Source organism: Mastomys coucha, unplaced genomic scaffold (assembly GCF_008632895.1).
Source record: "Mastomys coucha isolate ucsf_1 unplaced genomic scaffold, UCSF_Mcou_1 pScaffold11, whole genome shotgun sequence".
NCBI classification, from domain to species: Eukaryota; Metazoa; Chordata; class Mammalia; order Rodentia; family Muridae; genus Mastomys; species Mastomys coucha.
Window position 1 is genome coordinate 30,268,605 of NW_022196893.1, and position 23,204 is coordinate 30,291,808.

General features: G+C 49.6%; 1 protein-coding gene and 1 pseudogene across 2 annotated transcripts; one reads left to right on the top strand and one right to left on the bottom strand.

The window, feature by feature from the left end:
- Positions 1-7,047: 7,047 nt before the first annotated feature.
- LOC116080958 lies at positions 7,048-7,311 on the bottom strand (annotated as a pseudogene).
- Positions 7,312-13,571: 6,260 nt separating this feature from the next.
- On the top strand, positions 13,572-17,574 carry Prph (peripherin). 2 transcript variants are annotated; one of them, XM_031358883.1, is made up of 9 exons: positions 13,572-14,448; positions 14,790-14,850; positions 15,032-15,127; positions 15,421-15,588; positions 15,684-15,809; positions 15,895-16,115; positions 16,205-16,254; positions 16,412-16,491; positions 17,211-17,574. In XM_031358883.1, the coding sequence occupies exons 1-9, from the start codon at positions 13,895-13,897 to the stop codon at positions 17,274-17,276; spliced, it is 1,422 nt and encodes a 473-aa protein (XP_031214743.1). In that variant the 5' UTR covers positions 13,572-13,894; the 3' UTR covers positions 17,277-17,574. The 2 variants fall into 2 exon arrangements, with proteins under 2 accessions (XP_031214743.1, XP_031214748.1); XM_031358888.1 differs by having other exon boundaries at positions 13,574-14,448; positions 17,208-17,574.
- The last annotated feature ends 5,630 nt before the right edge of the window (positions 17,575-23,204 follow it).

Consider the following 23,204-nt stretch of genomic DNA (forward strand, 5'->3'; position numbering starts at 1 on the left):
AGACCAGGCTTGCCTCAAACTCAGAAATCCACCTGCCTCTGCCTCCCAAGCGCTGGGATTAAAGGTGTACGCCACCACCGCCTGGCTTCCTTTTTCTTTCTTACAGTGTAAAACTCCAGGCCTCTCACAGGCAATGAACAGTCATGGAAGCTTGCTTTCCCCCTCTCTCTGTCTCTCTGTCTCTCTCTGTCTCTCTGTCTCTATCTGTCTCTCTCTTCTCCTCTCTCTGTCTCTGTCTCTCTCTCTGTCTCTCTCTGTCTCTCTCTGTCTCTCTGTCTCTCTCTTTCTCTGTCTCTGTCTCTCTCTCCCTCTCCTTCTCTCTCTGTCTCTCTGTCTCTCTGTCTCTCTCTGTCTCTCTGTCTCTCTCTCTGTCTCTCTCTTTCTCTCTCTCTGTCTCTGTCTCTCTCTTTCTCTCTGTCTCTCTCTGTCTCTCTCTGTCTCTCTCTCTATCTCTCTCTCTGTCTCTCTCTCTGTCTCTTTGTCTCTCTCTCTTTTTCTCTCTCTGTCTCTCTCTCTGTCTCTGTCTCTCTCTGTCTCTCTGTCTCTCTCTCTCCCTCTCCTTCTCTCTCTGTCTCTCTCCCCCTTCCTTTCTTCTCTCTTTCCTTCCTCTCTTTCTTCTTCTTCTTCTTTGTTGTTGTTTTTGGTTTTTGGTTTTGTTTTTCTGAGACAGGGTTTCTCTGTGTAGCTGTGGCTGTCCTGGAACTCACTCTGTGGACCAGGCCCGCCTCAAACTCACAGAGATTGCCTGCCTCTGCCTCCTGAGTGCTGAGATTAAAGGCTAGTGTGTGTGTGTATTGTGTGAGTGTGTGGCCTATGTGCCTGGGCACATGTGTGGAGGGCTCTCTGTCCATCATTATGCGGGCTCCAGAGAGCAACCTCGCATGACTCCAGAAGATTCCTTCTTAAAACTGAAACAGACAGCAAGCAAGGAGACTCATACACTTGGGAGACTGAAGCAGAAAGATGCTGTAAGTTTTGTGCTAAGCCTTGACTAGAATAAAATCCTATTTAAAAAGTGAAAGACCCCTGTGGGGAGACCCCCACTCAAATCTCGGGAGGACATGCACCCAAGGAATCATGAGAGGTAGTTTAATTTTCGGAGCTCCGGGCCGACTCATATCTCATGCAGGAGGCAGAGGAGATGACCACGAGGCTCAGGGGTTAGGGGTTTATATAGGAAAAAGGTCTGAGGGAACAAAGGTGTTAATCTGAATCAACAAAGTATCTGACCTTAAACCATATCTAAGAGGACCCACTACCCAGTGTCTGCTCAGACATGTCCTTGCATGCTTTCTCTATCTTTTTGGCCTGTTAGTTCCCAGAATATCTTAACAGCTTGCTTTCCTCCAGGCTTATTTGGACATATTTGACCTTGGTCCACTGTGTTTTCTTCAAACCTGTAATTTTCTCATTAGCCCAGCACAAGTCTTAAATTTAACTCTTTCAAAAGAAACTAGCGGGGCAGTGGTAGCCCATGCCTTTGATCCCAGCACTTGGGAGGCAGAGGCAGGCAGATTTCTGAGTTTGAAGCCAGCCTGGTCTACAGAGTGAGTTCCAGGACAGTCAGCGCTATATAGAGAAACCCTGTCTCGAAACAAAACAAAACAAAAAACAAAAAGAAAGAAAGAAAAAGAAACTAATAAACATGACTGGCAGATGTGATGCCACGTGCCCACTCGTAATACAAACACTCTGGAAACAGGTAGGACAGTGGACATGAGTTCCAGGGTGACTGTTCTGCCCGGCACAGTCCAGGTCAGCAGGAGTGGTGACACATGCCTTTCATTTCCCAGAGACTAGGGTTAAAGATAGTTGTGAGCCACCATGTTAGTGCTGGACATCAAACCCTGAGCGTCTGGAAGAGCAGCCTATACCCCTAACCACTGAGCCATCCCTTCAGCCCCTCCCCCAGTTTTATTTTTATTTACTTATTTCCTTTTGAATCTAACAGTCTTTTTGATTTTTATTGTATGTGCAATGGTGTTTTGCCTGCATGTCTGTCTGTGTGAGGGCATCAGATTCCCTGGAACTGGAGTACAGACAGCTTTGAGCTGCACATGGGTGCTGGGAATAGAACTGGGCCCTCTGAAGAGCAGTCCACAGTGCTCTTAACCACTGAGCCATCTCCCTAGCCCCTCCCCCTAGTTTTTAATCATGTCTATGTGTGTGCATCTGTGTGTGCACATGACAGTAGAAGCCAGAAGGCATTAAATTCCCCTGGAGCTGGAGTTACAGGTGCCTGTGAGCAGAGCAATGGGTGCTGGGCTGGGGATGGAACTGTGGTCCCCTGCAAGAGCAGTGAGCACTCTTACCTGCCGGCTGTCTTTCTAGCCCCTGTAAAGGTTTGTCAGAGTATAAAATTTTCCTCACAAAATGTTGTCTATGTTCACACATGAGTGTAATTAATAGAGAATGGGTATAAATAAATATAATTTAGCCATTATCATTTTTTAAAGATTTATTTATTATGTACACAGTGTTCTGCCTGCATGTATGCCTGCAGGCCAGAGAGGGCACCAGATCTCATTACAGATGGTTGTAAGTCACCATTTGGTTGCTGGGACTTGAACTCAGGACCTCTGGAAGAGCAGTCATTGCTCTTAACCGCTGAGCCATCTTCTCTCCAACTCAACTGTTACGTTTTTACTTCTTTCCTGTGCTCTTCGATTTTTATCCTATAGCTCATTGTACTCACAGATGTCAAACATTAGAGTAAACAAACTCTAAAGTGCCCTTGGCAAAGGTGACCCATTCTTCCCACTTCTGGTCTTTCCCTTCCATCCACTCATTGGCCATCAAAGGCACACCCAGAGGTGCAGCCACCAATCCCTGGCGTTTTTCTCAATCCCATCAAGTTGACAAAATTAAACAGCAGGAAGCTGGCGGTGGTGGCACACACCTTTGACTTCTGTACTTCAGAGACAGAGGCAAGCAGATCTCTGAACCCAGCTTGGTCTACAGAGTGAGTTCCAGGACAGCCAGGGCTATACAGAGAAACCCTGTCTCGAAAAACCAAAAAAGGGCTGGCGAGATGGCTCAGAGGGTTAAGAGTACTGACTGCTCTTCCGAAGGTCCTGAGTTCAGATCCCAGCAACCACATGGTGGCTCACAACCATCCTTAATGAGATCTGATGCCCTCTTCTGGTGTTCTGAAGACAGCTACAGTGAATTACGCCAGAGCAAGTGGGGCTGGCAGAGATCAGCCACACACATGATGGCTCACGGCCATCTGTACAGCCACAGTGTACTCATACACATAAAATAAATAAAATAAATCTTTAAAAAAAAAAATCAACCAACCACCACCATCAAAAACCACTATGGAATGTGCAGTGGAATCCACAATAGAAATGTTGTGTGTGAACGTGTGTGCGTGCCTGGAGTTTGGTTTTATGTTTAAATAGAGCATCACACTAGCCTAGGATGCCCTGAATTCACAGCAGTGCCCTCCTGCCTCAGCCTCTGAGTGCCTGGATTGAAGCCTGAGCCAGCTGGCCTGGTTCTAGCTCATTGCTAACCTGGCTGACACAGCTGGTCCTATTCCAGTCCCAGGCATTTAGTATGCCAGAGCCAGGCCTTTCTACCATCAGGGTAAACCCTTGTTTAAAGGAATCAAGGTAATTTTAGTCCCCTTGCCAGGGATTGGTTGAGGAACCAGCAAGTGATGTCATTATGGAAATAGGAGATGAGGTAATGTCTGGTGGTGTGGGGGAGGGGCCAAAGGAAAAGATTCTTGCTCCGGAAAAGGAGTCTGGGAGAGGGTTCTCTTTCTTGGAACCTCTGGACAGCTTGTGAGCGTATGATACTTGTGCAAGCTGCTTGTGGCTGTTACAGCTTTCTGGAACAAACATAAGAACAGAGGCTGACACCTTAAACATGAGACAGCAGAAGAGTAAAAGGCTCCTGGTGATATTTTGAACCCCTGACTGACTCTGTTCTGTAACTCTGCCCCTCATTCCTTGCAGAGGGAGACTCACATGTCTGAGACACCCTTCTCTTTCCAGTCAAAGACATTCCAACATAAAACCCTACACAAGCATTCACAGAAAATGTTACCGACTTTTTCCCCATTTATTTATTTATTTAAGCTGATGTGTGCGGTGCTAAGGTCCTGGGGGGGGGGGATGGTGGCTCATAATCCCAGCACTGGGGAGGCTAAAGCAGGAAGACTACATTTGAGGAGGGTTCCAGCTACAGTGTGTCTCAAAAGACAGAGGGGGAAAGATGTTAGCACTTGGACATTTTTTTCTTCTTAAAGAGACAGAGTGTGCGGGGCTGGAGTGGGGATGGCTCAGCCCGTAAGAGCACTGACTGCTTTTCCGAAGGTCCTGAGTTCAAATCCCAGCAACCACATGGTGGCTCACAACCATCTGTAATGAGATCTGATGCCCTCTTCTGGAGTGTCTGAAGACAGCTACAATGTACTTACATATAATAAATAAGTAAATCTTAAAAGGAGAGAGAGGGAGAGAGGGAGAGGGGGAGAGAGAGAAGAGGGTGGCTGCATATGTTTGGGCTGAGGTGCTCCAGGCATGTACCACTCTGTCCTGTGTCCCCCCCACCCGACCCCCTGTGATCGCGCCTACCCCTCCAGGGGCTAAATTCCCTTTTAAACATGTAAAACCAAGTGCCAATACATAACTGCAGGATAGAGTGAATTCACCCAGTGAGAGAACATTCTAACTCACTGAGCCAGCTGTCCACTGCTGAGAACTGCCTGAGAAAAATCAAGTTTTGGCCCGCTGGTTCCAATGCTTTCAGGCTTGTGACAAGATCTCACTGTGGAAGGGCATGGTAGCGGGAGAAGAATGCTTAGCCAGCTCCCCAACTCATGACAACTGGAAGCCAAAGCAAGAGAGAGGAGAGGTCCAGAGACAAGATCTCACCCTCAGGGTAAAACTCCTCTAGTAGACCCTCTACTTCCTCCTCCCTCACTTAAAGATTCTTGAATTATGTGCTTATGTGTGTGGGTGGTTGAGTGTGAGTGCTACAAATGCAGAAGAGCCTCTGAAACCTGCCCTGGTAGGCACAAGCTGCTGTCCTGTCTCACCTGTGCGGTTCCATTTCTCAGCATCCTCCTTAGGAAACAGGACTGGATGAGCTCCAAGTTCCCTCCCACTCTAGCCTGGAGTTGTAGGGTGAAGAGGTGCCCTGGGAAGGGAGGGCAGGAGACTGCTGGGTGGACCTCATACAACCAGGACCTCTCCAGACAATCCGACTGAACTCTGGAGAGTTAACTGTGGGGAAGTGCCCCACCCCCAGACCACTTAACTGTGATTGGCTTTAAAGGTGGAGTAAGTGCTTACTAGGTAAGAGGTTCTACTGCCAGCACCACACAATACACAGACTGAGAGAAAAAGAGATGCAGATAACGGAGGGAGGGAACAAGGGAGGGAATGAGAGAGGGAGGGGGGAAATACATCAGAGGACAGGTGCGGTGGTGCATGCCTATAATCCTGGCACTTTCGAGGTGGAGAGAGGATGATCATGAGTTCAAGGGCAGCCTCTTTTGTTTTTTGTTTTTTTCAAGACAAGGTTTCTCTGTGTAGCCCTGGCTGCCCTGGAACTCACTCTGTAGACCAGGCTGGCCTCGAACTCAGAGATCCACCTGCCTCTGCCTCCCAAGTGCTGGGATTAAAGGCGTATGCCACCACTGCCTGGCAGACAGCCTCAGCTACGTAGTAAGAGAGACACAGAGAAAGACACACACACACACACACACACACACACACACACACACACACACACACACACAGGCGCGCATGCGCACATGCTCTTAACTATGATTTACTAAGGCCCTAAAGCCTCCACATCTTTCCCATCCACCTGACCTCACGCTGTTTTAGATCTGACCTGTATTTCTCAGTTTCTCACCATATCAGGCACCTTCAGGTTCTTCCTCTGCCCATCAGACAATAATTTTTTGTTTTGTTCATTTTTTTGACACTAGGTCTTGCTATCTGCCTGGAACTCATGGTCCTCCTGTTTTAGTCTCTTGAAAACTGAGATTATAGCCAAACAACAACATGTCTGGTTCAATTTGGAATACTGAATGCTAAATCAGGAGGAATCAGCCAGGAAGAACCTAGAAAATAGAACATTATTGAAACAGTTTGGTTAGTTTTAAATTGTACACACTTGTACACACACACATAAATTTGTATCGATGCTAAATATCTTGTTTCAGCACTTGGTAGACTTCCAGGGTGTAGCTATCTTGAGCTATATAGCAAGAACTTTTCTTTCTTCCTTCTCTTTCTTCATTTCTTTCTTTCTTTCTCTCTCTCTTTCTTTCTTTTTTTTTCTTTTTTTTTTTAAGAAAAGGTTTCATCCTTGCCTGGCCTCAGTGGAAGAGCAAGTACCTAGCCTTGTAGAGACTCAAAGTGCCAGGGAGGTGGGATACCCAGCTCAGAGGAAAAGGGAGGGGAGATGGGGGAAGGATTGTGGTAGGTAGTAAACAGGAGGGGGCAGTGAGCTGGATGTAAAGTGAATAAGTAAAAACTAAAGGCAGGGCAGTGGTGGCACACGCCTTTAATCCCAGCACTTGGGAGCCAGAGGCAGGTGAATTTCTGAGTTCAAGGCCAGCCTGGTCTACAGAGTGAGTTCCAGGGCAGCCAGGGATACACAGAGAAACCCTGTCTGGAAAACAAAAACAATAACAAAAACAAAACAAAAAATTTACATTAAAAAGAAAATGAGAAAAGGTTCCACTATGTAACTATGTAGCTTTGGCTGGCCCAGCATTCTGGAACTTGCTATGTAGAGTTTACCTTGAACTCATTGCCCAACTGCTGGGATTAACATCAAGCTTCATTGCAACTGCCCTGTCTTAGGTTCTGGGACAATAAGAAGCTGCCAGAGCCTTGGGGATGAGTGAATTCAGGACTAAAACCAGTGTAAATGTAAAGGGATTTTCTTCTTCCTTTTTTTTTTTTTTAAGATTTCAAAGTTACATATTTATTTTTCTTCAGTCTGCCATATTTTAATGAGTCTATGATTTTTTGACTTAGCATTCACTTATGAGTTGTTTTTGAAACAATTCCTTGATTATTGTACTAGCCAGTATGACTGCTGATCTCGCCATTCCGTTGGAGTGATCCTGCCAACAGGGGACAGGGTCCATTCTATTCCAATTCATGTGGTTGTATATGTCCATGTAGAAACACAGAAGATGCCTCCACTTGCTTTTAAAACATTTCCATATTTGTCATGGAAATTAGGTGTCCTCTTCTGATGGCTCTGCCTTGCCACCAATTGCTGAATGCTTTGAACTTGGAGACAGCTTAGTGCATTTTTGGCCAAGGGCAACATTGCGGAGACGAAAGTGGAACTGCGGTGACCCTAAAAGACTTTTCGATCCCTACCCTTGCTCTGAAATAATGAGGCAGAGATCTTGTATTTTTATTAATGAGTTTCTGGCACTATTGCTGAGCAGATATGATGGCCTGGCCTACTTGCCTGCCATCTTAGTCTTGCCCTGCCTGCTCCTGCTCATCTTTAACTCCCTTGTGAAAAATCTCTTGGCCCCACCAGAGACCCCTCTTCTGGGATCAGAAGTCTTGCCTCATTCTTGCCTGCCCAGCTAGCTGATCGGCTTTTTATTAGCCAATCAGAGATGATGGAAAACAATTTTTACATTGAGGCAGGAGATGTTGACAATGCCAACATCCGTCCTGACTGCAACCAACTGGCCTAGTAATCAACATCTGAATACACAGTGCACAAAACCATCCCCACCCCCAACACACACAACACACAACACACACACACAACACACACAACACACCTGCACTGCGGAGACTATTTTATACCTCCTTGCATAATTCTCCTCAACTGCAAACAGGAACGCGTTGAATAATCTTGAAGCATCCTAAAGTCAGCCGGCTACTCAGACTAGCACATAACAGACTGTAGACGTACCATTCTGGCTTCTGACCAGTAGGTGGCAGCAACACCCTTATCTTTCAGAACAACTAAAAAATCGGTCTTAGAGAAAAGGAGAGATGGGAAAGGGAGAAGAAGTTCAGCGACCTTATAGGCATTTTGTTGGCCTAGGTCTTAAGCTAGGTAACCCAGACACAAGGGCAAAAGCTGACATCTGCCTCCGCAGGAGAGGGTCTCCGGGAGGAGTCAACCCCAACCCACTATGTGACTTTGAGCAAGTCGCTTCATCTATTTATCTTCATTTTATTTAACTTTTTTTGAAGATTTTTTTGTTTGGTTAGTTTGTTTTTTGGTTTTTTGAGACAGGGTTTCTCTGTGTAGGCCTGGCTGTCCTAGAACTTACTCTGTAGACCAAGCTGGCCTTGAACTCAGAAATCTGCCTGCCTCTGCCTCCCAAGTGCTGGGATTAAAGGTATACGCCACCATTGCCTGGTGAAGATTTTTTTTATTTATTTTTACTTTATGTGTTAGGGGTTTTTGCCTGCATGTATATCTGTGGACCACAGGCATGCAGTATGCACAGAAGCCAGAAGTGGGCGTTGGATCCTCTGGAACTAGAGTTATAAAGGGTTGTGAGGCACCTGTGTGGGAACTGGAAATAGAACCCACTCCCTCCTGAGAGTAGCCAGTGCTCTTCACTGCCAAGCCATCTCTTCAGCAGCACCCTGCCCCACTCCCATTTAATTCTGTAAACTGAGAACAACAGCAACAGCAGAAATCTGGGTAGAATATCGTGATACTAGGAAGTGACAGAATGTGTCAAATGCTTGTCACAGTGACAAGTGAAAACTACCAAAAGTTAGTACTAATAAAGTACCCCGAGACCAAGTGAGGTGGTAAAGATGAGTCAGCATACCCCCTAACTGGAGAGGTGGAGATACTGAGGGAAGAATTCTGCTCTTGGAGCAACTCTGTAGGTGGGGAACCCTGCAGTTTGACTCTCCCTTGAAAAGTGGGACCCTAGATCCCACTTCTACTTGAGGTCTCCTTGGTCCCAGATACCAGAGCCTAGAACGCCATCAGGACCTTGTAAGCCTTCCTGTGCCTACCAGCACAGAGAAGGCTCCTTCTGCAACTGCAGATTCTGTGTACCCTCTGAGCTTCAGCCCTACCTAGGTGATGGGGAAGGACGAGACCATGGAAGTCAAGGGACTTTCACGACGGTTGGCTCTGTGATCCAAGTGTGAGGGGAAGCAGGAACTTAGGTCTTGGAGAGAGTAAGTGTGGGAGAGGGTAACCATATTTCTAAGTTGACCTTGAACTCCTGAGTCTCTCCTCCCTCTGCCGCCAAAGCTGGGACCTTAGATGTGAGCCAAGCGGCCTGACTAGCAGAGAAATATTAAGGACCACGTGGCCTATCTTGGGGACATGGCATGAAGGTATGCCCCAATCCTGAACCTGGACCAGAAGGGCCTCTAGCTAATACTGGGTTACAAGGACTTAGATATGTTCCATACAGTGTATTCTCTTCTTTCTGTTCCTCTGTCCTGCGGCAGAGGTGAGTGACATTGCTGAGCACCCACTGTGAGCCTTGCAGGAGACTGTCACCAGCTCTGTTCTCTGGAGGAGAAAACTGAATCTCAAGAAGACAGTAGGGCTGGAGAGATGGCCCAGTGGTTAAGAGCACTGACTGCTCTTTTGAAGGTCCTGAGTTCAAATCCCAGCAATCACTTGGGGGCTCACAGCCATCTGTAATGGGATCTGATGCCCTCTTCTGGTGTGTCTGAAGACAGCAATGGTGTACCCACATGCATGGAATAAAAAAATAAATCTTTTAAATTTTTTTTTAAAAAAGAAATAAAGAAAAAGAAAAAAAGAAGACAGTAATTCACTTTGGGTCCTGTTTAGTATGCAGGCTGGCGGCCTGACCTCACCTGCCATGACCACTCCTGTTACGCCACCTTAGCCTCTGCTACCCACATCCTCAGAAATATCCTGGGACTCCTGCCATCCGTGAAGACTGAGCTCCCTAACCACGCCTACGGACCACTCTCTCCTCTGCGGACCACCCCCTCCTCGGCCTCATGGAGTCCAGCTGCAGACCTTTCACTCCCTTCTTCCCACCCTCATCAGCCTACCACTACCTCTCCGAACCCAGTTTTGGGTCCGCAGCCGGTAACAGACTGGTTCTGTTGCTGGTGACCCACAGGTCAACACCTGCCTTTCTGCCACTCCTTTCATGCACACAGCTATTTCTCTATAAATCTGCAGAGCAACCCCGGGGGCAGAGAGTGAGAGAACAGCACTGGCCAGGCACTAAGTGACTCATCGGATTCTCCTAATGGTATGATATGGGCACTGTTGTTAGCGTTCCCGTTTACGCTAAAGCAAATAGGGCAGACCCTTTGTACTGTGTGTGTCCACAAGCTGCAGTTATCACAGAGAAAGGAGCCTCCCTTGAGGAAAATCCTCCATGAGATCCAGCTGTCAGGCATTTTCTCAATTAGAGATCAAGGGTTTAGAGGGCCCATTGTGGGTGGTGTCATCCTGGGACTGGTAGTCCTGGGTCCTGTAAGAAAGCAAGCTGAGCAAGCCAGGGGAAGCAAGCCAGTAAGGAACATCCCTCCATGGCCTCTGCATCAGCTCCTGCTTCCTGACCTGCTTGAGTTCCAGTCCTGACTTCCTTTGGTGATGAACAGCCATGTGGAAGTGTAAGGTGAATAAACCCTTTCCTCCCCAACTTGCTTCTTGATCATGATGTTTGTGCAGGAAGAGAAACCCTGACTGAGACACTTTTCAAGAAAGCCCAAAGCGTACTGTCCATTAGGTTGAACAGTCGTGCCACACACTAAGGACAATTCCCCATTTCCCTCCAGCCACCAACTGAGTGGTACTTGGCTCCTTCTACCTGGAGTCCAGCACTACTCTAAGTCACCAGTGAGAACAATTAAAAAAAAAAATCGGGGGCTGGAGAGATGACTCAACGATTAAGAGCACTGTCTGCTCTTCCGAAGGTCCTGAGTTCAAATCCCAGCAACCACATGGTGGCTCACAACCATCCATAACGAGATCTGACGCCCTCTTCTGGAGTGTCTGAAGACAGCTACAGTGTACTTACATATAATAAATAAATAAATCTTAAAAAAAAAAAAATCCCAGATTTTTCTTGCCCCGGAGACCAACAACGTGAGAGTAGCAACAACAAACAAACAAAACAAAACAAAACACACCAATAAAATCCGTTACTTTTTCAGCCTTTACAATGTATGTGTTAAGCATGCACCTATATTTATTCATTTAATCCAGTGGTTTTCAACTTGTGGGTCACAACCCCCACAGGGGTCGCATATCAGATATTTACATTACCACTCATAACAGTAGCAAAATTACATTTATGAAGTAGCAACAAGATAAGTTTATGATTGGGGGTCAGCACGCTGAGGAACTGTGTTAAAGGGTTACAGTCCTAGGAAGGTAAGAGCCGCTGATTTAGCCCTCAGATGCCTTGCTGACAGGAAACAGAGGCCAATGGTGAGGATCCTTCTCTAGGGCAGGGGTACTGTGGAAGGAAGGACGGCAGCTATGGCAATCTTACCTCCTCTGTGACTTTCTCTTCTGTCTTTCTCCTCCAAGAGCTCCCGGCCTGGGAGCGAAACCTCTGCTTTGCCTTGCTGTGTCCCTCACACAGGCTGGCCTTCCTCAGTCCACACTAGCAGAGCCCTCCCAGGAGGCTTTCTGGTCCCCTCTCTTCTAAGGCCCCCTCTAGTGAGCTTGGGGCTTAAGCAAAGGGGGCAGACAGAAACTTCATCTGTAAACCCCTGGGCCCAGAACCTCCCCCACTCTGCCCAGCCCCTACTTCAGCTGTCTCAAAGGCACAGCTCTGCCACCAGCTCCCTATGCAAGGCTTGTGCTGGTCCTCTGGCTGCCTTGTCTCTCGGGCTCATCATTTGCTCTTAGAACTGGACTGGGTGGAGCTCCAGACCAAAGGCAGCAATTGCTCAGAGCCCTGGACTGCTGCAGAAAGCGCCAAGGCTCACCTCTCACCTAGCAGCCCCTTACCCCAGCCCAGATGGGATGGTACTCCTCTCCACTCCAGCAACTGGGGTGTGGCAGGCTCTGGCTTATTCGCCTTGTTCCCCCTTTCCCAACCCCCCCCCCTCTTTTCTCATCCTCCTAGCAACCAAACTAGATCCATCAAGGAGCAGGGCCTGGCAGCTGAGCTGGGAGAGACTAATAGCCCGGAAGGAAGGAGGGGCCTGGAGAGGAAAGGAAGGCTAGGGATGAAGCCAGCACTGGGCGTTGGCTCTGACCCATCTCAGAGGACACACAGAAGGTGCCTGCTCTCTCTGCTCTGCAGTATGCAGGACCTGGCCAGCAGGAGCCATCCTCCTTATCCCAGTCAGGCATCCAGCCTAGAACCCCAAGCCTGCTTCTCTTATACCCGTGGTGTTCTCAGGATTCAACTGAGGTAGACTCAGCCAACCTCAGAGTCCCAAAGTCCCCTGGGCAGCAGACACATGGCTCCCAGCAAACCCAAGGGGCTTCAGCATCCTTTCTCCTGCAGAGCATCCAAATGGCCTCTGTCCACTCCTGGACTGCCTGTGTCTGCATTCTGGAAGTTGTGTGAGCCTTTCTGCTAACTGTGGGTAGGGGCACTGTTAAGGGGTGTAGCTGTGTATTCCTGTAATGTCTGTGCACACAGGCATATGGGCAGACCATGCACATGCGAAGGGGTGTAGCTGTGTATTCCTGTAATGTCTGTGCACACATGTGTATTCCTGTAATGTCTGTGCACACAGGCATATGGGCAGACTCTGCACATGCATAGTTGTAGCATCTATAAGCCGGTTCAGTGAGTAGCGGGCAATCTATCTGTGGACCTGTCTGAGGACTTCTTTCTCTCTAACTAACAGGCCATAGTGGGTGGGCATCTTTCTCATCTCATCTCCTCTCATTTCCCTTTATCTGCACCATGTCTGGGTACCTGCACCTCCTCTCTACTGGAGACTGGTGCCTACTAGTCTATATGTCTTTCAGCCCTGGCAGCTGTTATCCTCCAACCCCCTCCCCTTCCTACTTCAGGAATTCCTCTGGTTCCCGTAAGGCCTGTGACTGATCAGCAGATGGTGAGGTGGGGGAGCGAATCCAGGAAAGGCCGAACGTGTAGCACAGGCCTACTCAGCTTAGCCTCTGGTAATGGCACAGATCCTCGGAGCCCCGGACACCCTCAACCGGTTCCCTGAGAGGTGCCCACTCTTGTTGGGGCAGGTGTTTCGTCCAAGTTTGGGGGCTGTGACTTTAAGGTGGGAACATCACCATGCGACTTCTGTTGGGCCACGGGCAGGGGGAGGGGAGCTGGTCAGTCCATTAGCTGCAGAGCTGGCGCCACTCACCAGCTCTTTACCATGCCCTGGGGAGTAGGCAGAGATAAACCCTTTCCCAGCCCCCTCTGCTTCAGCCCTCGGTTGTGGCCAACGATGGGGGGCAGCTGACAACAGGTGAAAGAAGAAGCCCAGATTCAGGAGGCAGGAGGAGGCGCAAATTCCCTGACTTAGGCTACATTAGCTCTCCCTCCACCTACCCCACTTCTCATTGCCCAAAACTTGCCCTTTAACCTCAGATCCTCCTATTCCCTAATTTTTACCTCCTTCTCTGATTGGGCACCCCAGGTCAAGCCATGTCCACCCGCCCTAGGCTCCAGCGTTGGATGCATGCTCAAAGGTTCGGACCCTTAGCCCACCTCCATCCTGCCATCACATCTCGGAACTCAGTCAGCAACAAGGGGGAATCAAGCGGGCAGGGCTCCAGCAACCAGGAGAGGGAAAGGGTGGTGTCGCCGTTCTGCAGGGTGGGGCATCCCCCTCCCCACACAGCCCAAGGCTGAAGTCAGGCCAGTGGGAGGAGCTGTCTTGCCCCCCCACAACCTCTCCCCTGAGACCGCAGGGCTATAAAGCCGCCCCGCATCGGTCTGCAGCTCCTTCCCGCCCGGCCTAGTTCTGCCAAGCGCTGAATGCCATCTTCCGCCAGCATGAGCCATCACTCGTCGGGCCTCCGGTCCAGCATCAGCTCCACCTCGTACCGCCGGACCTTCGGGCCGCCGCCCTCACTGTCCCCCGGGGCTTTCTCCTACTCGTCCAGCTCTCGCTTCTCCAGCAGCCGCCTGCTGGGCTCTGGGTCCCCGAGCTCCTCGGCGCGGCTGGGCAGCTTCCGTGCCCCTCGAGCGGCGGCCCTGCGCTTGCCCTCGGAGCGCCTCGACTTCTCCATGGCCGAGGCTCTCAACCAGGAGTTCCTGGCCACTCGGAGCAACGAGAAGCAGGAGCTACAGGAGCTCAACGACCGCTTCGCCAACTTCATCGAGAAGGTGCGCTTCCTGGAGCAGCAGAACGCAGCCCTGCGCGGGGAGCTGAGCCAGGCGCGGGGCCAGGAGCCGGCGCGCGCCGACCAGCTGTGCCAGCAGGAGCTGCGCGAGCTGCGGCGCGAACTGGAGCTGCTGGGCCGGGAGCGCGACCGGGTGCAGGTGGAGCGCGATGGGCTGGCGGAGGACCTGGCGGCGCTCAAGCAGAGGTCAGAGGGCAGGACCGGGCCTGCGGGACGCTCCCTCCGCTCCCCCTGCCTTCCCCTCGGGTTCCAACCCCACCAGGGCGTGGCCCGGCTGGCCAACCCCAGGGCGAGCCTGCAGCATCCTAGCCGCCCCCTCCCTGCACTTTGCTCTGAGAGCCTAGGGGAAATGACCAGACATTATGGGGACTCCCTTCTCTGCTCCCAATCCGTTAGACGGGCAGACTGAACCCCTCCTTTTAGATCCAGGACAGCTGCATAGGCAGATGGGGGCGGGGTGCTCTGGATGTGGCACGAGGTCTGGGAGGTTACCCTACAGCTCAGCATCTTCCCACTCCGCCTGTCAGGTTAGAAGAAGAAACCCGTAAGCGGGAGGACGCGGAGCACAACCTGGTGCTCTTCCGTAAGGTGAGTGAGGGGTCACGTCGAGTCCCAACACCCACCCCAGCTGCACCCCCAGCTGCATCTCCAGCGTGGCATCGGTGGGTTGGGGAGCAACCCTGTGCTTTCGAGGCAGACAGGGAAGCCCTGCCCTTCCCTGGCCTGAGGAGCCCTCCTTTCTCTTGAACCCTTGTCCCCATTCACGAAGGATGTGGATGACGCCACGCTGTCCCGCCTAGAACTGGAGCGCAAGATTGAGTCTCTGATGGATGAAATTGAGTTCCTCAAGAAGCTACACGAAGAGGTGGGTGGTCGGGGTGTCTGGGAAGGCTTGGGGGAGAGCTCGCTGAAGCTGCGCAGGCAACAGGGATGCGTTGTGATGACAACCACACCCTTTAAAGGTGTTTTTGGCTCGCACCCATGCGCCACCTGTTGGCCAGAGGGGTAGCTACACCCTGAACCTGACAACTGCTTAAAGGGCAGCCTGAGCTCAGGTCTCAGAATTCAGAGCGGGGTGCACTCCCTAGCGCCCCCTTTTGTTCATGCAAAAAGGGAGGGCTTTTTTTATTCACAATCCCCGCCCTTCCTGTCCTGTAGGAGCTTCGAGACCTGCAGGTGAGCGTGGAGAGCCAGCAGGTGCAGCAGATAGAGGTAGAGGCAACAGTAAAGCCAGAGCTGACCGCGGCGCTGAGGGACATCCGCGCACAGTATGAGAACATCGCGGCGAAGAATCTGCAGGAAGCAGAGGAGTGGTATAAGTCAAAAGTGCGAGAGCAGGGGAGGACCCTGGGGGAACCAGGAGTGGGAGGCACTGAGAATGGCGGCGCGCATCCCAACCGGGTTTGTCTGCTACTGCGCAGTATGCTGACCTGTCCGACGCCGCCAACCGTAACCATGAGGCCCTGCGCCAGGCCAAGCAGGAGATGAACGAGTCCCGACGTCAGATCCAGAGTCTGACGTGCGAGGTGGACGGGCTGCGTGGCACGGTGAGCGCTGTGAGGTTGTCTGGGGGCATTGGATGGATGCTGCAAACACTTCTTACTGACGCCCCATCTTCTTCCCCTACCCCAGAACGAGGCGCTGCTCAGACAGCTGCGGGAGCTGGAGGAGCAGTTCGCCCTGGAGGCTGGAGGGTACCAAGCAGGCGCAGCACGGCTGGAGGAAGAGCTTCGACAGCTGAAGGAAGAGATGGCGAGGCACCTGCGAGAGTACCAGGAGCTCCTCAATGTCAAGATGGCCCTGGACATCGAGATTGCCACCTACAGGAAGCTACTGGAAGGGGAGGAGAGCCGGTGAGTGGCGAGGCTACTGGGACAGGGCAGGAATGGTAGGCATTGGGGCCTGGCGAAGGGAATGACCAGGCTGTGCGCTTTGCCCTCAGGATCTCAGTTCCGGTTCATTCCTTTGCCTCTCTAAGTTTAAAGACGACTGGTGAGTCCTCCATGCCTGGCTTCCAGCTTGCATTTCCTTTATAACTTCTGCCACGATTGTTCTGCATATGCTCATCCTGGCCTTCAGAGGGTTGAAGTGGGAGCCTGAAAGGATAGACTCCCAGACTTTGTCGTGTCCTCTCTCCTGCCTTCTCCAGTGCCTGAGGTGGAGCCTCTCCAGGATAGCCATAGTAAGAAGATGGTTCTGATCAGGACGATCGAGACTCGGGATGGGGAGGTGAGACAAACGCCTTGATCCAGAACTCCATTTCTAATGTTTCTGAGCTTGGCTCAGATCTTAGGGTATTGAGGGCACATTTTTCTTTGGAGGTTCACTAGGTAGAAGGGGTGTGTGTGTGCACCTTTGACATTGTCAGTTCTCTCCTTTTGCTGTGAGTTTCAGGGATCAAACTCAGTAACGCTTGTGTGGTAAGTCACTCTACCTGCAGAGCCAGAGAGGGACACCGGATAGATGAGTGGAGAGCCGGGCAGTGGTGGAGCACACCGTTAGTCCCAACACTTGGGGAGCAGAGGCAGGCAGATTTCTGAGTTTGAGGCTAGCCTAGTCTACAGGGTGAGTTCCAGGATAGCCAAGGCTACACCAAGAAACCCTGTCTCAAAAAACAAAAGAAGGGGGCTGGAGAGTGGTTCAGGGATTAAAAGCACTGGCTGCTCTTCCAGAAGACCTTGGTTCAATTCCCAGCACCCATAAAGCAGCTCACAACTGTGTTTAACTCCTGTTGCAGGGAATCCAACACCTTCACACAGACACAACATGCAGTCAAATCCTCAATGTACATAAAGTAAAAATAAATAAATCATTAAGAAAAACAAAACAAAACAACAACAACAGAAGAGTGTAGAAACTGTGGTCTTGGCAGGCTGTGCAGGCGGGCAGGGCACAGGATGATCGGGAGGTTGGTGATGACTGTCCCTTGTATGCCGTGTTCCCAGAAGGTGGTGACAGAGTCCCAGAAGGAGCAGCACAGTGAACTGGACAAGTCTTCTATCCGCAGTTACTGAGGCCTCAGCCAGAGCTCTGACCCTGACCTAAGCCTATTCCTAAGTTTGAACCCTACCTAGCACTGTAACCAATCCTTTTCTGCATGCGGTACAGCCCCTCCCTGCCAAGCTCTAGCCTGATCCAGAGGCTGGGCCTCTCCCCCATGCATAGATGTGATCCATAGCTTTCCTATCCTTGAAAAAGGTGGATGAAGAAACCCAGGACAGCAAATCTGCTCAAGAATGACCCTATGGTCAGCGGGGTGGGCCAGAGTGTGAGATCACTGAATCAAATAAAATGGCTGCTGAGAGAAATGCCTTCCTGCGTTTGTCTGGGGTAATTTCTTTTCTGACTCATTTTCTTGGCACTCATGACTGCAGAGGACCCTGTTGGGTTTTCTCAAAAGTCTCTGTTCCTTTTCAACTTTTTAAAGAAAAGAATCTTTGGATGTAGCTCAGGCTAACCTTGAACTAACTTTCAGTCTTGCCTCAGTGTCTCAAGTGTTGAGATTACAGATATGTGCAACTATGTCTATAACCTCCTTCATGTGAGAACCATGGCACAGGGGTGCCTATACACACACATCACACACACATTCACACACCACAGAGAGAGATAAAGAGAGAGACACAAACATACATAGCACACACAGACACCCATGCCACACCACACACACACACACACACAGAAAGACATAATGACACAGACACTATACACACACACACACACATACACACAGAAAGACATAATGACACAGACACTATACACACACACACACACACACACACACACACACACACACACACTACATTAAAAAGCCCAATAGGATAGACACAATTGCTGAGTGTTGGTAGCACACACCTTTAACCAAGTACTCTCCCAGTACTTGGGAGGCAGAGGTGTGAGGATCTAGATCCATGAGATCCTGCTGTAAGGCATTTTCTCAATCAGTGATTGATGTGCGAGGGCCCATTGTGGGTGGTACCATTCCCGGACTGGAGGTCCCGGTTTCTATAAGAAAGCAAGCTGAGCAACCCATGAAGAGCGAGCTAGTAAGCAGCACCCCTCCATGGCTCTGCATCAGCTCCTGCCTGCAGGTTCCTGCCCTGTGTGAGCTCCTGTCCTGACTTCCTTTGATAAAGAATAGCAATGTGGAAGTATAAGCTGAATAAACCCTTTCCTCCCCAACTTGATTTTTGATCATAGTGTTTTCATTCTAACAATAGAAACCCCAACTAAAACCCAGCATTCCTCTGTGTAGCTCTGGCTGTTCTGGAACTTATTCTGTAGACCAAGCTGGCCTTGAATTTGGAGATCTGCCTGCCTCTGCCTCCCGAGTGCTAGGAGAACCTTACTGACATTTTTTGAGATAAGATCTTGCTATACTTTTGAGCCAATCTGGAATTTACTCTGTAGTCCAGAAGAGCCTCAAGCTTGTGATGGTTTTCCTGCCTCACTCTCCTCAGTACTAGAATTACAGGCACACACCACGATGACCACTCCCTCTCAACTTCTGTTTTTTTTTTTTCTCCTGGATGCTCTGAATGCCCATTCACCTTCCCTTAGTGTCATGTCTCATTCGAGAGCCCAAAAAAGACCAATCAGGAGCCAATTCTGATGTAAACACTTTAAAGTCTCTCTCTCTTTTTTAAAGATCTATTTATTTATTTAATGTATATGAGTACACAGTGTAGCTGTACAGATAGTTGTGAGCCTTCATCTGGTGGTTGGGAATTGACTTTTGGACCTCTGCTCCCTCTGATCAACCCCGCTCTCCCCGGTAGACCCACTTGCTCAGTCCCGGATTTCATTACAGGTGGTTGTGAGCCACCATGTGGTTGCCGGGATTTGAACGCAGGACCTTTGGAAGAGCAGTCGGTGCTCTTAACCACTGAGCCATCTCTCCAGCCCCAGGGTCTCTTTATAACAAACTCAAGTTTGGGCTTACTCACCGATGATCCACAGGATAGTTTGGTGAAGCATCCCTAACCCTCACTGGGACAGGGCTGTATAGGAAATGGGAGCAAGGGAGGGGGTGGGGGCCCAGCGTGGAGGCATCTAATGGAATGACTGTTGTAAGCCAACAGGTGGGTGCTCTGCAGCAAGACCATGAGCAATCACAGAGGGTCTGAAAGAACATGTGAGACAATCAGGCTAATCTTTGACTACTGCTAGGGAGTAGCTAGGGAGGAACTCTGGGGTATGGGCTGAGGACAGACAGGTCATGGGGCCTTACTGGTACTGGGGTGCAGCATGGGTTCAGCTGCAGGTCGAGTTCTCAGGGAATCAGGTCTCAAGATGGAATAGGTTTGGCTCTCATTAAGATGGTTCAAGTTAACATGTTAAGGAGCTGTATGTTCTTCTCTCTGGACCCCACCCCAAAGAAGTATTGGAACCTCTCTCAGGTAGTGTCCATCTTTTTGTTTGTTTGTTTGTTTTGCTATTGTTTTCTAGACAGGGCCTTGAGAAGCCAGATTACCTTTGAACTCACTATATAGTTGTTTTGTGACACTATTCCTTGGGTTTGTGATAAATGTCTACTCATCCCAGCCATGGAACTGAGAACTGAGCAAGCTAACAATACCACCCAAGTTCAGTGTGGTGAGGCGATGAGCTTACAGGGATCTGTGTGAGGGGTCACTTGGGGGAGTAGGGACAGCTCAAAAGTCCATCCTGCGTGCATGACAGACAGTTCATGACTGCCAGAGCCTTGGTCGCACAATCTGCAGGCAGCTTGACAGGTCAGAGGCCTGTCAAGCAATAGCTTGTGCAACCTCGGGATGGAGAGGACTTGTGAATCTGGGAAGTTTCAGAGATCTCCCGGAGCTTGTGAGTACCATGAGTTCCTTACCTCCTGAGTCATTCGTGTGTGTGTGTGTGTGTGTGTGTGTGTGTGTGTGGTGTGTGTATGTGTATATGTGTGTATGTGTGTGTGCATGTGTGTGTGTAGTGTGTGTGTAGTGTGTGTATGTATGTGTGTATGTGTGTTTATGTATGTGTATGTGTGTATGTGTGTGTATGTGTGTGTGTAGTGTGGGTGTAGTGTGTGTGTATATGTATGTGTGTATGTGTGTGTAGTGTGTGTGTGTGTATATAGTTGTATATCTATGCATGTGAGTTGTATATCTATGAGTGTGAGTACCTGAAGAGGCCAGAAGAGGTGTCACCTCCCTTGGGAGCTGGAGTTATTGGCTACTGTAATCTGCTCAGTGTGGGTGCTAGGACATGAGTTCAGGTCCTTCAGAGGAACAGGGATCCACCGAGTCTTGATGAGTCTTAAGAAGTTTCCTTTAGGGGAATGCCAGGGCCAATAAGTGGGAGAGGGTGGGGTGGCAGGCATGGGAAGGGGGGAGGCAACAGGGGTTTGTTCTTGTTGTTTTTGTTTGTTTGTTTGTTTTTTGGAGGGGAAACTGGGAAAGGAGAAATTTACATGTAAATAAAGAAAATATCTAATTAAAAAAAAAAAGAAGTTTCCTTTAAAACCTCCTGCTTTTTTCTTCCTTCCTTCCTTCCTTTCTTTCTTTCTTTCCTTCTTTCCTTCTTACTTTCTTCAAGACAGGGTTTCTCTGTTTAGCCCTGGAACTTACTCTGTAGATCAGGCTATCCTTGAACTCAGAAATTGGTCTGCCTCTTCCTCTGAAGTGCTGGGATTAAAGGCATATGTGACCACTGCCCAGCTCTTCTTTCCTTTCTTCCTTCCCTCCCTCCCTCCTTCCCTCCCTCCCTCCCTCCCTCCCTCTCTTCTTCCCTCCTTCCCTCCCTCCTTCTCTTCTTCCCTCCCTCCCTCCCTCCCTTCCTTCCTTATAGAAGCTAGAGTTTATTGTAGGATAAAATGGAGGACTCTCAAGTGGAAATAATAGACAATGGCTAAAGAGAATGCTGTAAACTGGTTGCAGTGTCATAAGCTTATAATCTCAATACTCAGGAGGCAGAAACAGGAGAATCACCATAAGTTCAAAGACCCTGGTCTATGTTAGCATTCTGTATAAACCCCACTCCCACAGATACGTGGCAGCAGCCAGGTATGCTCCTCCCCATGGTTCCCTGGCAACGGCCAGGTAGGCCTGGCCTTATAAGAGGGGCTGCTTGCCCCCTCCTCTCTTACTCCTGCTTCTCTGCCTCTTACCCCCTTGCTCTCTCCTCCTCATTCCCTTCCCCCCTCTTCCCACGTGGTCATGGCCAGCCCCTACTTCTCTACTCTCTCCTTTCTGCCTTTCTCTGCCTCTGCTACCCTCTTAACTCCCCTCCCCATGCCCTAAATAAACTCTATTCTATACCAGCTTGTGTCTGGTCCCTCAGGAGGAAGGGATGCCTCGGCATGGGCCCGCTGAGGCCCCCCTTCCCCCATACCTTGCCAGAACACATTCTTATAGCTCTTTCTCTCTTTTTTTTTTTGAAAAGATTTATTTATTTATTTTATGTATATGAGTACACACTGTAGCTGTACAGATAGTTGTGAGTCTTCATCTGGTTGTCGGGAATTGACTTTAGGACCTCTGCTCACTCCGGCCCAAAGTACACTGTAGTTGTCTTCTGATGCACCAGAAGAGGGCACCAGATCTCATTACAGATGGTTGTGAGCCACCATGTGGTTGCTGGGATTTGAACTCAGGACCTTCGGAAGAGCAGTCAGTGCTCTTATCCGCTGAGCCATCTCACCAGCCCGCTCTTTCTCTTTTTATGATTACAACTGTCTATGTATTCAGTTCTAGGCTAGTAGAGCTTCAGTGTGAGACTGACTCTCAACAAACAAACAAAGAAAAACAAACAAAAGAAAAAGAAAAAAGAAGGAAGAAGTGGAAGAGGAGGAGAAAAAGGAGGAAGAGGATGGGGAAGAGGAGGAGGAGGAGGAGGGAGAGGAGAAGAAGGAGGAGAAGGAAGAGGAGGAGGAGGAAGAAGAGGAAGAGGAGGAGGAGGAAGAAGGAGGAGGAGGAGGAGGAAGAAGGAGGAAGAGAAGGAGGAAAAGGAGGAAGAGGAGGGAAAAGGAGGAGGAGGAAGAAGGAGGAAGAGAAGGAGGAGGAGGAAGGAAAAGTAGGAGGGGGAGGAGGAAAGAAAAGGAGGAGGGGGAGGAGGAAAGAAAAGGAGGAGGAGGAGGAAAGGGAGGAGGAGGAAGAGGAGGAAAGGGAGGAGGAGGAGGAGGAAAGGGAGGAGGAGGAGGAGGAGGAGGAAAGGGAGGAGGGGGAAGAGGAGGAGGAAAGGCAGAAGAACATTATAAAAAAATGATGGCCACCCTCATTGAGAATTGTCAGAGGTGTGCATGCCTAGCACCCAGACTGTGATTTAGGTAAAAGGTGAGATTCTTTCTTTTTCAAGGCAGGGTTTCTTTGTTTAGTCCTGGAATTCCTTTTGTAAACCAGGCTATCCTTGAACTCAGAGATTGCCCTGCCCCTGCCTCTGGAATGCTGGGATTAAAAGCTTAGAAATGGCTTTTCAGGAAAGGAAGCCTGCAGCTTATTTGACAGCTGGAGTTCAGTCCCTACAGCCTATGTGGTAGAATGGGAAAAAACTACGTCTCCAAGCTGGTTTCTGACCTTCATACACATGCTGGCACACATGCATGCTCATATCCATAAACACAAGTACACCAAATAACAAACACTTGGAGCAAAGGAAGACCTATACTGGGAAGACAATTTTGGCTCCACTTGGTGGAACCTACACGCACACCATGGAGTTTGTATAAACATAAATAATGGGTAAATGTGTGTATTTTTCTAATATGAAGAACTGTTTCAGATTGAGAAAATGGAAGAGTAATAACAATGTCAGTTGAATCCTTTTTCTAGAAGGGCACTGCTGAGAAAGCCTGATGAAACCTGAGGGAATAAGGCCAAGGGTGAACAGGCTGAAGCAAGGCAGGGGATGGAATCTAACAAAGGAGGTGTGTGGGATCCAACAAGGGGGAGGAGATGGGCTGCAGTAAGGGGGGTGATGGGATCCAGAGAGGG